Source organism: Sceloporus occidentalis, unplaced genomic scaffold, assembly GCF_023333645.1.
Source record: "Sceloporus occidentalis isolate IW3139 unplaced genomic scaffold, rSceOcc1.0.p SCAF_310, whole genome shotgun sequence".
NCBI classification, from domain to species: domain Eukaryota; kingdom Metazoa; phylum Chordata; class Lepidosauria; order Squamata; family Phrynosomatidae; genus Sceloporus; species Sceloporus occidentalis.
Window position 1 is genome coordinate 627,238 of NW_028317290.1, and position 16,064 is coordinate 643,301.

A 16,064-nucleotide genomic window follows, 5' to 3' on the forward strand; every position below is an offset into this window, starting at 1 on the left:
GGCTTTCCTGTGTGTTGGACATCACAGCAGGCACAGACCTCCCTAATACCCCTTTGGCCAACCTGTGTGACCTCTGGAGGTGTTATTATGTGAAGTCATGTCCTGGTACTCCAAGATTACACTCAGTACAAGGATGAGGAGGAAGGTTATGTGTCCCTCCCAAATATGTATAAGATCAGGGCAAAACTAAAGACATAGCTACATTTAAGTACAAATACCCCTTGAGGGCATACATATAATTACAAGTGAAAAAAAACAGAAGGTGCCAGTGCCTGACCTCATATCATGAGAAATAAGAGAATTATGGGGATCAGCTGGTCCCCCATCCTTAAAATCACCCTTATCTGTCTGGGTCTTCTGCAGAATCTTTATCAATGCCACATGACATACCTTTTTTATGATTGCCAGCAATAAGATAACAACAGATACCAGCATAATACTTCCTGCAATAGACACCATGATGATCTCATAGGTCCTGTTTGTATAATCTGCTATAACAAGGGCATAAAAAAGTAGTCATTTTCCTCTTCCCGTACTGCCACTCAAGAGTAATACGCAAACATGACCTTTTACAAAGAAAGAGAATATCGAAGTCCCTGCATGCCTGAGTTAAAAATCACACAGCAAGCCAAGCATAGTCAGAAAGACAATTATTTTACACTTTTATAGAAAGTGTTATTGTATGTGAATTAGCACTCCTTTTAACTTTTCTCAGAACAGCTGAGCTCACGAACATTAATGAAACATACCCCTGCTTGAGTATGGGTGACTTAATTCAGAAGTGTTGTATTTGAGTGCCAAGCTAGTTCCCAAGTGTATGTATAACTTAATATTAAAATTAATCAATCCTTGGTTAAGCCTCAACTACTTCATCTGGAAGGCTGTGCCATGCATCAACCACCCTCTCGGTAAAACTTTTGTTGTGTCATGTTTTGTAACAGCTTTCTAGAATGTTACCTAAATTGTGGTTCTCTCTCTCTCTCGCATTTAATATTTCAGCCCACAAAGAAAAAAACTCCTTTTTCGGAGTTTGTGTCTGCAACCATTTCGCTTCCAGAGTTTTCCAGAGCCATTCTGTAAAACAGCAACCAAAACATAATATAAAACATAGTAGAAAACACACACATATATATATATATATCCTATAGTACATTACTGTGGAATATGATGGTGCCACATAAGATAATTATAATAATAAATATTATTAAAAATGAAATTCAATAATTGTGTATTATCAATATATTGTTAAGATATTTATAAGACAAAATATTGAGCTATAATAGCATCAAAAAGCGTAGTGTAAGGATAGTTTAGTCACCTTAACACTTTATTTAGCAATACTTTAGCCTTCATATACTAAAGATTGTGTTAAGTATTTTTTCCACCCTTGTGTTTTACACTATTTTTTTGCCGTAACCAAACAAAATTATATTTAATTAAAATATATAAAAAATAGCATTGAGCGTTCTAGAATATCAACCTCAAAGCAAAACTCATACCATGGGAATGGGTGGTGGATAAGAGAACATCCTAAAATAAACACGTTAGTCTAATAAGAAAGCTATGACCCCTATACAATTTTTTTTCCATTTATATGACTAACATGGCTGGTCCTGAACAACATACGTGATCAGTAAATCTTGTATGTAATGAACGTAAATTACAGAGTGTATTTACCTGAAAAAGAGATGCTTCTGCCTCTATAGCCCACGGGACTCTCTGGCTCTCCTCTTTGATCTTGGGTGGTTTATGATATATTTTATGGCATAAGGTTAGCACCTTGAATCATTCCTTTACGCTCCTCCCCCCCCCCCCCTTACATTTTTTTCCAGTATAAATTCCATTGTAAAAATGCCAGCGGCTAATTATCAGAGATTAGATCTCCACCTAGAGGGGACTGAAGCTGGATTGGAGTCAACGTTCTGCTACCCTGGACCAGAAGGTTTATGTTGGCAGAGAGCTAAGAAAACAATATACCGTATATTATATATATATATATATATATATTGTGACAAACCCTGTTGCATGATGGCCATACATGTCACATTTAGGGGTCCTAAGCACAGTCCTCTAGGACAATCAGAGTCGGGAACACCAGCTTTGAACAAAACAGCACTTTATTTTAATCACTTAAACCCCCAAAAACCAAATCATAAAAAGAAAACCTCCCAATTGGAGCCCTCTCTAACTGAACTATGCTGGTCCAGACTGCCCAGCCTAATCACCCACTACCTCAACCTTCCAGCCGGACCCAGCTACGCCAGGCTCTGGAAAACCTCCCCCAGACAACACACAAAATGTCTAGGCAGGTATTGCCTCACTTGGCTCAGGGATGGTCTTCTTGTTCAAGGCCTCTCCTTGCCCTGGGAGCGCAGGGAACTTCCTCTTCCCCCAACAGTCTCTCTGATTATCAGGCTCCAGGGGTTTTTAATGTCCAGCACCTGTGCCTGATGCCGGCTCCATAGGAATCCCGGACCGGATCCTGCAGACTTCTAACCTCCTGGAAAAGCCGGCATGGATTTTCCACAGAATGGGGACGGAGCATTGGCCCACCCTGCTCTCCAATTGCTCCACCCCAGGGACCCATATTTATGATCTGGATAGCACCTGTACCGAAATGCCACACTAAGCATCTCCCTGGAATTTACACTGTCACAATATATATATATATATATATATATATATATATATATATATATATATATATATATATATATATATATATATATATATACACACAGTATATATACTATACTGTTCAAAAGTTTGGGGTTGCTTAGAAATGTTCTTGTTTTTGAAAGAAAAGTATATATATATCTATATATATATATATATATATATATATATATTAAATGGATCAGAAATCCAGTGCAGAAGGGGTTAATGTTGTAAATAACGATTAACTGGAAACGATGTAACTGGAAACGGCTGATTTTCTAATGGAACAAAGAAAACACATAATTTGGGGGCACAAATACAAGATCCATTTTATTTAGAAGCTCAAAGTTTTGTAGTATTTAAACAGAACTCATTCAACCGTAGTGTTAACCCATCACAGATAAGTGATGGCAATGCTTTTGTCAATTCACCTTAACACTTTTACAATAGTTCATATAAAAATGAAGGACATATGAATGTGTATGAATGTTAATGCATATGAATAAAGGATATATTGAAAATAAAGTTTTCTAAAACCAAATATTTTTGTATAGAAATGGCAATTGGCAGTAATTACACAAAAGCATATGAAGTGCAGTATCTCTACTGACATGCCCCATGTTCTTTAAAAAGGGATTTTATGTTAAACCTCCTTTTATATTAAGAATATTTTTGAATGGTCATTACGACATAATAGTAGAAGCTAGGACATCCCCAATAAGGATGGTGCAGGAAAATGTCCCGCAGGAGTCAATGGGAGCCCACACAGTGCGAATGCATGTAAACTTATTACATGGTAGCATTTGTAACTGTACCAGTCCCTTCCAGAGGCCTCCAGTACTTTTCCCAATAACAGGGTTTTTTTGTCACTGACCCCTGCCCTTCCTGATTTGCAAACCTATAATGTTGGAGATTAAGGCACTGTTTAAAATGTTTCAAAAATATAAACTTACATTCTCAAAATAACAATCAAATCCCTCTGGAGATGCTTGTTTCAGAGCTTCCTCCAAAGAGCTCACTGTCTTGTAGTTAAAGGCTTCATCAAAACCAATTTCCTTTAGATAGGCAATTTTGTCATCTGAGCCAGCAGATCCAACTGCCTTACAGCCCTGAGCAGGAATACAAGTAGTTCAAATTAGCACAAGCAAAAATGGCTTTATTCAACATTGGAAATTTAATTTAAAGGTTGTTCACCGCAACATAGTTTTAAGACTTCATGTAATACTTTTCTACCTAATAAAAGTTAGTTGTCCTGGTTATCAAACCACAAATCACAGGGCACGATTGCAGCTGACTCAATGCTATCAGAGGTATGCGAGTTCTCTTATCAACAATACGTTCTTCTTGACCATTATGATTTACTTTGCCGTTTTGTGCATCAGCCAGAAAATCATGTAAGATTGGGATGATTATTGTCATATTAACAACAAAACCAACAAAGTGTTCATTGTATATAACACATTGGATTACAATCAAGCATTTGCTAAGCAAAGTTAACAAAAATGTGGAATTCCATAGAAAATGTCCGCTATAAAAATATTTTATAATAACATGCTATTACCAAATTATATGATAGATATGAGTTTATATTCCCTTAGTGAAGCATAGTGCCCACAGACAAAAAGAGAGTGAATTCACTAAGGACTTGGTCATCTCACAGTAGTGATGTATCCTGGCTTAGGGCGACTAGGTCTAGGGCAGCAAGTTCAGGGAGACAACAATACCTCTGGTACAAAACTAGGGAGCAGACCATCCTCTCAGATGATCTAGCTCCTCAGTGAAAGTAGATCTTGCTAACCAACATTATGGATGTTGTGTCAGCTCAGCCCAGCCCCCATAGACTTCATTAAAAGACGATGCTCGCCTTTACGATGTGGTGCACAGCGTTATGACATCATATGCCTACGCACAGGCCCTTTTATTGTATTTGGGATGCCTTCTGCAGGGGTAGAGATTGAAGAAGTGGCCCTAGGCCAACTCCAAAGGAAAACACATCTCATAGTATTTACTAGACTTGCGCATTCGTCTTCGGGCGAACATGAAAACGAGCACGAAGAGGCCGTTTTTTTGTTCGTTCCGAAGACACGCCGAAGAGAATACAGTGCCGGCAAAACGTAGGAGTAGACGAAGACTCACAACCACGAAGAATCGAAGATTCTTCGTGATCGTCTTCGTTTTTGCCGCGCAGCCGCCAAAATTTCAAACAGGAGTGAGCTGATCTCGTCTGTCCAATCAGCTCACTCTTGTGACGTCACGCTAAGGGTCTCGTCCAATGCCTGTGCTGCTGTTTTTTGAATTCTGAAGGCGCCTTTATAAGACCAGAGCTTGCCTGAGAGATCCATTCATTTTTCGCTGTGACTGCTTTGGCAACACTGCTGTGCTGCATCCGAGCGTTACAGAGAGATTGTTCTGTTCTGTGTGAGACTGGTAAGCCTTAACCTGCCATTTCTCACAGTGTACTTCATCCTCACTTCAGTGCTACTTAATATAATTAATAATAATTTGATTAATTTAATTTTTTTTTATTTAATTTGTCATCAACTGTAGTGTAAGTGCTGTTGAGTTGACAGTGCACCCAGTGTCTCAGTGGCACTGGGGTGCCCTTGCCCTGGGCTGGCACTAGTGCCTACTGCCTGTCCTGCTTAAATAAATTAAATAGAATTTATAAATAATAATTTAATAGAGTCTATAATTTAATAGTTCATTATAATATTATATATATATTTGTCAGTCATATATATATATACTATAGTATACTAGTGTAGAGTGTACTGTAGACATTCATCTACTAGTGTCTAATTTAAAATCAGTAATATTAATTAATATAATTAATAATTGAATTCATTATAAAATTATATATATATATTTGTCAGTTATAGTTAGTAATAGTATACTAGTGTAGAGTGTACTGTAGACATTCAAGACATCTACTAGTGTCTAATCTAAAATCAGTAATATCAATAATTCTATAATTCTTTCTTATCTTAATAGTTAATTAAATTAGCTATAAATAAAAGTAATAGGTTTTGCTCACCTCAGTCCATCAGTGAAGTGAACTTGTTGGGCTAGTGAGTGCAGCCGCATAAGTGCTGTGTGTTTTTGTTCAGCAAGCAGTGAAGCTAACTGTTTTGCTGTGACATTTTATTTTATTTCTAATTCTTCTCAAGAAAAATTGACTGTGACGAGCTGTACTAAGCAAAGCTTCAAGCTACTAGCTGTAGTACTAAAATAATTCTAATCTTCTTTAATCTTAATCTATAATATATTATAAATAATATATAACAATATAAATTCTAATTCATAATCTATAATATAAGTAATTCTAATTCTAATTTCTAATTCATAATCTATATTCTTCTATCTATAATACATAATATATAAGTAAATTATTTCTAATCTATTAATATTATATAACTTAATATTAATTAATAAATCATACTGAATCTGATTTAACCTCACTTTAGCTTAGTGGGTTTGAGAGCGTCTGCCTAGAGGTAGACTTATAGTAAGGAAATATAGCTTTAGGCTAGCATAGTAGTAGGCTAAGCTCTTAGGCCTGTGTAAATTCAAATTAAAAATAAAATACTGCTAGTTATTAAATAGTTAATAATTTAAATAACTTTAGCACTTTGCCAGATTGCACACAACAGCACAGTGCAGTAGTGCATAGTTTTACTTTTTAAGCAGTAGCACTGAAGAGAACTTCCTCTAATTTTTTTGTCTTTAATTCATTTTTCCTTTCTTTTATTTCTTTTTTTTTAATTTTTTTATAGTTTTTTTAAACACTACACTACACTACACACACAACACAAAATTTGAAATGGATCCTCCTTTTGGGACTAAGGAGGGACAAGCTCCATCTACCACCACCACCACCACCACCACCAGTTCTAAGATGCAGTCTTTGCGTCAGTCTAGTCGGCCAAGTAGGCCAAGCTCTCGCTTATCATTTGGGGAAGCATTGCTTGAAGGATCATCAAGTAAAGGAAAGGCACCAAAAGCAGGCAGTAGTAGTGCGGCTAGGCCCACAAGCTCTATGGTTTTTTACGGAAAGCCTAAAGCACCAGAAGCACGTTCAAAGTTAAAGGGTAGCACAAGTAGTACCAGCCCAGTGACTAAAAATAAGTGCCTTTTGCCCCAAGCAGCATCTTCCCCATCCACAAGCAGCATGCAAGGTACCAAGCAGAGCCAAATTAGCAGCAAGACTCAGAGGGGTCCCAAACAAAAGCGATCTCATTCCTTTGTAGGGAAAACCACCCCCACCGCCTCTACCACCACTAGTGCTGCGCCTACTGTTCCCACTGGTACCGCCACGCCATGTCCTCCTAGTACCTCTAGCAAGCCACCAAGTCCTTACAAAATTTTTGTAAAGACAGTTAGAGAGAGGGCTACACATAGTGGGACTTCACCTAGCGAGGTAGCAGAGGAGCCTGAGACTGAGAGGCCAAGTGCAGAGTCTATTCTTCCTGCTCGCACTACTACTAGTCACGAGTCTCACGACGATATCAGTCTTAGCTCCAGCCTAGCAGGAATTCCATTTGATCTGGCTAATGAAGAGCTAGACTATGAGCCAGAGGAAGTAGAGGAGATGAGTGGTCAGGAATCAGATTCCTCAGGGAGCAGTGTCCAAATGACTAGTGCACAATTTTCCCCTGAGCCTCCACCTTCTCCGCTACGATCATCACCATCACCACCACCACCAGCAGCAGCAGCAGCAGCAAAACCTAGCAAAACCTAGCATTTAGCAGTCCCACTATGGCCAGTACTGTTACCACCAGTCCCACCACCACTAGTTCTGCCTCTGTTCATCCACCCCGAGCAGTAGGAGCAGCACCCAAGGTACACTCCAAGGCTATGCGCGCCCCAATTTGGGAGCACTTTGAAAATGTTGAAGAAGGGCGCTATGGAAAGTGCAAACATTGTGGGAAGCTAATAAGCAAAGGGAAAGTGTCTGGCCATTTAACCAGTGCTAGCATGAAGCATCACCTCAGCACTCAACACAACGCTGTGCTATTGGGGAAAGATGCAGAAGTAAAACTTAGTGCAGGCAGCATAGCTGGTGGCCGTGGAAAAACCCCAACAGCTTCTTCTTCTGAGCCAATAGCAGCAGCAGCAGCAGCAGCAGCTAGTGCTGGCAGCCAGAGACCAAGGCAGGTTGGAGCACTGCATGTCCAGCCCACCCTGGAACAATTTGTGGCATTCCAATCCAAAAGGTCAATGCCCAAACAGCAGGCCAATAAAGTAACACGACTGATTGGTCAGTTCATTGCTGTTGGAGGGGCATCCTTCTCTATGATCGAAGGGGAGCCTTTCAAACAATTGATGGCGGCTGTGGCTCCACAATATACAGTTCCGTCACGTTCCACTTTCAGCAGGAACATTGTCCCCTCATTGTATCGGTCCTGTGTTGCAGCAGTGAAAGAGGAGCTTTCCAAGGCTGCTGGTCAGTGTGCTCATTTCACTACAGATTGGTGGAGTGCACCTAGCGGCCAGCATGCCTTTCTTTCTTTGACAGCACACTGGTGGCAGCCCGGTGTGTCTAAGGAAGCTGCTGCAGCAGGCTACCGATCTTTCCTTCTCCATGCAGAAGTGATGGATGAAAAGCACACTTCCCAAAATATTCTGCATGCAATGAGGAAAATGTTTAGCCTTTGGGTGGGAGCAGAGGCGGGCACCAATGTTGAAGTTGGTTTTGTGGTAACTGACGGAGGTGCCAATATGGTGAAAGCGCTGCGAGATGGTCATATTGTTGGTGTGTGCTGTGCAGCCCACATCATCCATCTTGTAGTGAAGGCAGCAATGTCAGAAGGAACTAATGTGGCAGCAGTAGTTCTGTCCCGCTGCAGAAAGATCGCTGGGCACTTTCACCATAGTGTTAAGGCTAGCCAACTTTTGAGGGAAGAGCAAGAGAGGTCAGGTCTTCCCGTACACTGCCTATGCCAGGATGTCTGTACACGGTGGAACTCCACGTTAGACATGCTGGAGAGGATTTTGGAGCAGCAGAGGGCAATCCATAATCTTGCCTCAGAGCACAATATTGGGATTACCTCTCCATTGAATAGGGAGGATTCGACAGTGATCGCCCAGCTAGTGGCAGTCCTTAAACTATTCAGGGATGCCACAGAAAATTTAAGATCAAACACTGCCAGTCTGGCCCAGGTAATCCCAGTGTTCTCCCATCTAGGCAGCAAGATGGATGTGTTCCTTGGAAACCGTGAGGCTGTTCAAGGTGGCACTCTACATCCTGACGTAGCAGCCATAGCCAGGAAGCTGAAGGATCTGCTAAAAGTACACCTTCGCAAACGAATGGAAGAGAGTCCCGAAATAATGCTAGCGTGCCTTTGCGATCCAAGAATTAAGGGAAAGCTAGCTTTGAAATTTAATGTTCTCAGTAGCTACCGGGAGCAATTGGTCAACAAGGTGCGTGACTGGCAGCGTAAAATGGGAATGCTGTCCGAGGAGGGAGAGGTGCAGGAGGAGGAAGAGATGATGTGGTCTGCTACTCCTAGCAGCAGCATCAGCAGCAGTGCCACAAGCAGCACAACACAGCTGAGTGGAGCAGCTGCGTTTTGGGAAGAGGCACTTGGGAGTATAGTTGGACCATCTGACAGAGCTAGCAGCAGAAAGGAGAGTAGTGCTGCTGAAATGGTCAAACTTTACCTCTGTGAAGTTCCTTCTGCGCCTAATGTTGATCCTCTTAGCTACTGGGATGAAAAGAAGAGTGTGTGGCCTGCACTCTCATGGGTTGCGCAGCAGCTACTATCATGTCCGCCAACCACTGTTCAAAGTGAGCGCGTGTTTTCTATGACTGGAAACATACTGAGTCCACAGCGCTCACGCATGGCACCTCATCTGATGGAACAGATTGCCTTTCTTAAATTCAATCTGCCCAAGTTGGGTTACCCAGCTCTTAGCTTGGAAAGTTAATTTTTTTTCTCTGTAATGTTTAAGGTAGTTTCTCCCCCTGGTTGCACGTGTTTGTGGTGTGGCAACGTCTGCTACCTCCACCGGTGTAGCCAATTTACGCTAGGGCCTAGTGTCTGAGTTCTGGAAGTCCGCTCCCAAACGCCATGGACTGACAGACTTTCATGCTTTGCCCTGGGGTGAAACAGGTGAGCGGGTCGTCAATTGCCCACTCATTCACCTTTTTCCGTTTCCAACGCTGCTGCTGGTGGTGGTGCCACTATCTTTTGCCAGTTCGCTTCCTGGCTGAAATCATGCCTCAAATGTCCCTAATGGAGAGGGTAGTTTCCCCCCCTGGTTGCACTTGCTGCGGTGTGGCAATGCCTGCTACCTCCGCCGGTGTAGCCAATTTACGCTAGGGCCTAGTGTCTGAGTTCTGGAAGTCCGCTCCCAAACGCCTAGGACTGACAGTCTTCGGATGCTTTGCCCTGGGGTGAAACAGGTGAGCGGGTCGTCAATTGCCCACTCATTCGCCTTTTCCAATGCTGCTGCTGGTGGTGGTGGTGGTGCCAGCGTCTCTTCTCTGCCAGTTCGCTTCCTGGCTAGTGTCATGCCTTAAATGTCCCTAATGGAGAGGGTAGTTTCTCCCCCCTGGCTGCGTCTGTTTGCGGTGTGGCAACGCCTGCTACCTCTGCCGGTGTAGCCAGCTTACGCTAGGGCCTTGTGTCTGAGTTCTGGAAGTCCGCTCCCAAACGCCAAGGACTGACAGTGTTTGGATGCTTTGCCCTGGGGTGAAACAGGTGAGTGGGTTGCCAATTGCCCACTCATTCGCCTTTCCCAATTCTGCTGCTGCTGCTGGTGGTGCCAGCATCTCTTCTCTGCCAGTTCGCTTCCTGGCTAGAGTCATGCCCAAAATGTCCCTAATGGTGAGGGCAGTTTCTCCCCCCTGGCTGCATCTGTTTGCGGTGTGGCAACGCCTGCTACCTCCGCCGGAGTGGCCAGCTTACGCTAGGGCCTAGTGTCTGAGCTCTGGAAGTCTGCTGCCAAACGTCTAAGACTGACAGTGTTTGGGTGCTTTGCCCTGGGGTGAAACAGGTGAGTGGGTCGCCAATTGCCCACTCATTCGCCTTTCCCATTTTTCACTGCTGCTGCTGGTGGTGGTGGTGCCAGCATCTCTTCCGTGCCAGTTTGCTTCCTGGCTAGAGTCATGCCCAAAATGTCCCTAATGGTAAGGGCAGTTTCTCCCCCCTGGCTGCGTCTGTTTGCGGTGTGGCAACGCCTGCTACCTCCGCCGGAGTGGCCAGCTTACGCTAGGGCCTAGTGTCTGAGCTCTGGAGGTCTGCTGCCAAACGTCTAAGACTGACAGTGTTTGGGTGCTTTGCCCTGGGGTGAAACAGGTGAGTGGGTCGCCAATTGCCCACTCATTCGCCTTTCCCATTTTTCACTGCTGCTGCTGGTGGTGGTGGTGCCAGCATCTCTTCCGTGCCAGTTTGCTTCCTGGCTAGAGTCATGCCCAAAATGTCCCTAATGGTAAGGGCAGTTTCTCCCCCCTGGCTGCGTCTGTTTGCGGTGTGGCAACGCCTGCTACCTCCGCCGGAGTGGCCAGCTTACGCTAGGGCCTAGTGTCTGAGCTCTGGAAGTCTGCTGCCAAACGTCTAAGAGTGACAGTGTTTGGGTGCTTTGCCCTGGGGTGAAACAGGTGAGTGGGTCGCCAATTGCCCACTCATTCGCCTTTCCCATTTTTCACTGCTGCTGCTGGTGGTGGTGGTGCCAGCATCTCTTCCGTGCCAGTTTGCTTCCTGGCTAGAGTCATGCCCAAAATGTCCCTAATGGTAAGGGCAGTTTCTCCCCCCTGGCTGCGTCTGTTTGCGGTGTGGCAACGCCTGCTACCTCCGCCGGAGTGGCCAGCTTACGCTAGGGCCTTGTGTCCGAGCTCTGGAAGTCCGCTGCCAAACGTCTAGGACTGACAGTGTTTGGATGCTTTGCTCTGGGGTGAAACAGGTGAGTGGGTCGCCAATTGCCCACTCATTCGCCTTTTCCATTTCCATTTCATTATTTTCCTTCTGATACACAACCAACCAACCAAACATAACACACACAATAACACAAATAACACAGTGACATAATACATAACACAACACACATAACACACATAACACATACACGTACAATGCACAAATCACAAGGACCTTTCCTCTTGTTATTTGTCCTGGCCTTCACTTCTACACTCACTAGCATTAACGCTATAACTCACACTTCATACTATAACATTTTTCCATCCACATACCTGCCAACAGACCCAACTTTTTCAGGGACAGTCCTGCTTTTTTCCAGTCCTGTCCCATCTAATTTAGCTATCTAGGTATGCAAAATACACGTTGGTAGTTATAGCTCGGTAGGTAGCACTAGTATAAACATTAAATAAATATAATAAAGTACTAAATAATAAATCTAACTTTAAAATACATTTAAATAAACCCCTTAATTTTTTAAAACCCCTTAAAATTAAAATTAAATTATTATTTAGACATAATACATCTTTAACCAAACCAGTGCACTGCTACAAATCTTAAACATAACCGTACATTAACCCTAAGCTATTTTTTAGTTCTTGTCCAACATTTTTCCATCCGCATACCTGCCAACACACCTAAGATTTTGGTGGACAGTCCTGCTTTTTTCCAGTCCTGTCCAGTAAAAGTTGGGTTGTTGCAAAGTATGCCATTGTGAATAGGTAGCAAATGTTAGGCATGTATTACAAGTGGTCCAAAATCAATTTAAAAATTTAAAATAATCCCTATTCTTTTATTAAACATCTATGGATGTGTGACTGTGTATGATAAACGGAGGCCAAGTTCCTTGAAGCATTTGTCTCTAGGTCATTTTGTGTACAGTACACCTCAGTACGTGTGTGCAACTCTATTGGTCGTTTCGTCAGGGGGCTGGCCTGCCATCAACGAATGAAGTGCGTTCTGCAATTCACTTGTTGATGCCAGACCAGCCCCCTGCTGAAACGACCAATAGAGTTGCACACACGTTCCTTCACGGCAGCTGCTGCTGCTCCGATGTGTTGTTAACCCCGTATTAACCCCTGCTAGGCAACCGGGAAGGAAACGAAGATTAAACGAGCACGAAGAATGTCCGCGAATATACGCCCGAAGAGAAGACAGGAACGGGCGAATATTCGCGGAATACGAAGGTTTTTTTCCCCCCGAAGACGAGCACGAAGACGAACACAAAGAGCCCCCTGGTGCCCAAGTCTAGTATTTACTATTGAGTGTTAGGCGTTATCTCAGAGAAACTTGTCAGGTCTCTGTGCTCCCCCACTTTTCCATCCACTGCTCATGATCATGGATATCTAATGGCAAATGCATAGAAATCATAGTGGTCACAACCTAGTCAGTTGCTCTTAGTTTACGTACCTTGATTTTGTCAATCTGTCCAACTACAGAGCCAACAGCTCCAGCTGCACAGTTGACAAGGACAACTTCCCCGTGTTTTGGCTTGCATATTTCTAACAGGCCAATATAAGCTGTCATTCTATGGAGAATATAAGAAAACATAAAAAATGGTAGATTCCTCCATATTGTTATGTGAAAATTATTTAATATATTAGATGGTCTGGATTTAATATTTTAAATTATTTTTAGCCTTTTCCCTGTTTGGGTAACCTAAGCAGATAGACTGCACGCACAGCCCATGCAGGTGATAATGCACATTGTGGCATATCCAAAGTCAGGTATATAGTAAGAAAATACACATTCACACAACTATGCCATTGATTTCCACCCCTAGCCCACACAAAAGTGTTGAAGGTTATAACTCATCATTATAACTCAAGCTGAGGGCCCTGTGCCAATGACTTGTGACTGTTGTCCATAAAAGCATATAAGGTAATTTTTATTTAAACAATATTACTTATATAAATGTAAGTGCCAGAATGTGTTTTTTTATTCATTTATTTTGGGAAGGAAGGAAGTTTTGACATTGGGAATTGGGGTACTGCTGACATCACATTGATAGATGCATGCAGAGATCAGACTTTTCTAATCTTTAATTTACATATAGAGAAGCTGTCAGTCAGCCACTGACATCACAGTATTCTCCCAAACTAAGCCTCATATATAAGTCTAAAAGCCTCACTTAAAAACACAAGCCTTCTGTGTATAGGCAATAGAATGCTGCAGGCCCATTTTTCTGTTATCGCTTTTAGCAGATATGTGGTTGGCACTTTGACCTTGCAGTCAACAGGTTATGATTAATTTATGATTGTAATTTATGCTGGACTATGGACTAATGAGAGTTGCTATTGGAATTTACCCAGGCATGCCTAGTACTCCCAGCGCCAATGACTTGGGAAGATTCTCTGGCCAGTTAGAAGGCAGTGCACGAAGCCCTTTACCATCTGATATGAAACGAGTTGTCCACCCAGCATATGCAACAAAATAGCCACCTACAGGGAAGTCAGGATTTTTACTTTCAATAACCCTGAAAACAAGGAGAAAACATGGTCAGCAAAATCAATTAATGCAGCGAAAGCAATAAAATTCATATGGCCATATTTATAGAAGATCAAGAAACTGGGTAATAGGGACTATCACAGCTTGGCATCAGTGATGTTCCACCTCTACATAGGGATTCTCCATAGCAGAGCCTGGATTATTTTAACATTAACGAATTATACAGTTATTAACAGTTATGTGGATATTAAATACAAACAGCCTTTTGCACCACCCTTTAAGATGGATTTTCAATAATCTATTAATTGCCATAAGATTTGTTTTTAAATGCACCACAAGAGGTTTAATGTTTATAATAACATTGACAATTTTCTGGTAGAACAAAATATACGTGACAGCGTTCTAATCTAATGCAATATTATGACAAGCTATAATGATGTTTGGAGAGTGGGAGAGTCTGGTTATATGCAGTATTTGGTGTGTTGGTGTATAGTGTTAGTAACTGGTCCGAGTAAATGTATGTGTGTTAGAATGTCAGGGATAAGCCTCGACTTATTGGTTCGAGGAAGAGGATGTAGACTTGTGCACGTACTGTGTGCGGAAACGTTAGGGTGAGTGGTTGTTAGAGCAGGTTTGTCCGTTAGTATTAGTGTGTGTTTACGTTACGGGGATCCAAACAAATGCAGCACCAAGATGTCACTACCCCTAGGCTCGCCTCTGACCTTAGCTATATTACAAATAAGGAATGTACAATTAAGTGAAAGAAATATAATGCAGTTGTTTTATTAAAGACACTAATTCGCTTGAAATTTACCTGGCAACTTGTGATCCCATCATAACATCACCATCCTTCAACTTTAGTTTGCTGTATGGCCTGGTAGAAAAGAAAACTCAGAAAAGTTAAACACACATATTAAAAACAGTATAAATATTAGACTTGGGCACCAGGGGGCTCTTCGTGTTCGTCTTCGGGAAAAAAAAAAATCTTCGTATTCCGCGAATATTCGCCTGTTCCTGTCTTCTCTTCGGGCGAATATTCGTGGACATTCTTCGTGTTCGGTTTTTCTTCGTTTTTTTCGGTTAAGGGGTTAATACGGGGTTAACGCGTACCGCAGCAGCTCTGGCGCCAGGAGTTTAAATGTCCATATGATCAACTCTATTGGTCGTCAGCAGGGGGCTCGTCTGCAAATGGTTGATGGTAGACAAGCCCCCTCCTGGCGACCAATAGGGTCGCTCGTACAGACTGTTAAACTCCTGTGCCAGAGCTGCTGCGGTACGCGTTAACCCCGTGGTGCCGTAACTTGTCCGGCAGATACCATTGGTCTCCCTGTTCTATCATTTATTAACTGATAGAACAGGGAGACCAGTGGGATCTGCCGGACAAGTTGCTTCATTAACTTTTTAAAGTCTGTACGAGCGACTCTGTTGGTCGCTCGTACAGACTTTTAGGCTCCTGGTGCTGCAACTTACCCGGCAGATCCCACTGGTCTCCCTGTTCTATCAGTTAATAAATGATAGAACAGGGAGACCAGTGGGATCTGCCGGACAAGTTGCTTCATTAGGGGTTAACTTTTTAAAGTCTGTACGAGCGACTCTGTTGGTCTTCGTCTGTTGTGTCTTCGCCTACGTTTTACCGCCGCTGTCTTCTCTTCGGCGTGTCTTCGGAACGAACACGAAAACGCACTCTTTGTGTGCGTTTTCATGTTTGCCCGAAGACGAATGCACAAGTCTAATAAATATATTAAAATGGAAAGTAAGACAAAATGGCAAAGAGGTCTATTCACTAAAAAGCTGAGTGGCCAAATGAGTTATGTATTTACTTGACCGACCAGACCCATCTGAGGTGCGAATGCCCTCATATGCTAACACTAACAAAGTCCCCATGTAGAATACTTGGAAAAGAAATGTAATGAATTAGTAACTAACAACCAGTTAACCAAAAGGATTGTGTAAACATTCACCATCCCATGTGAAGTGTAGTAAAGAGTAACCAGTGGGGGTTAACAGCCCACCAAGTTCTGCCACCATAGGCCTTGGCTCACT

At 42.5% G+C, this 16,064-nt stretch overlaps 1 protein-coding gene across 1 annotated transcript; it reads right to left on the bottom strand.

Moving 5' to 3' along the window:
- Positions 1–1,861: 1,861 nt before the first annotated feature.
- Positions 1,862–14,895, bottom strand: LOC149274927 (prostaglandin reductase 1-like; the record flags this gene model as incomplete). Its single annotated transcript, XM_089505099.1, has 5 exons — positions 1,862–1,930; positions 3,612–3,767; positions 12,984–13,101; positions 13,882–14,049; positions 14,836–14,895. Coding segments are annotated over 5 exons (571 nt in total), but the record flags the coding sequence as incomplete, so codon positions are not given.
- Between the last annotated feature and the right edge of the window lie 1,169 nt (positions 14,896–16,064).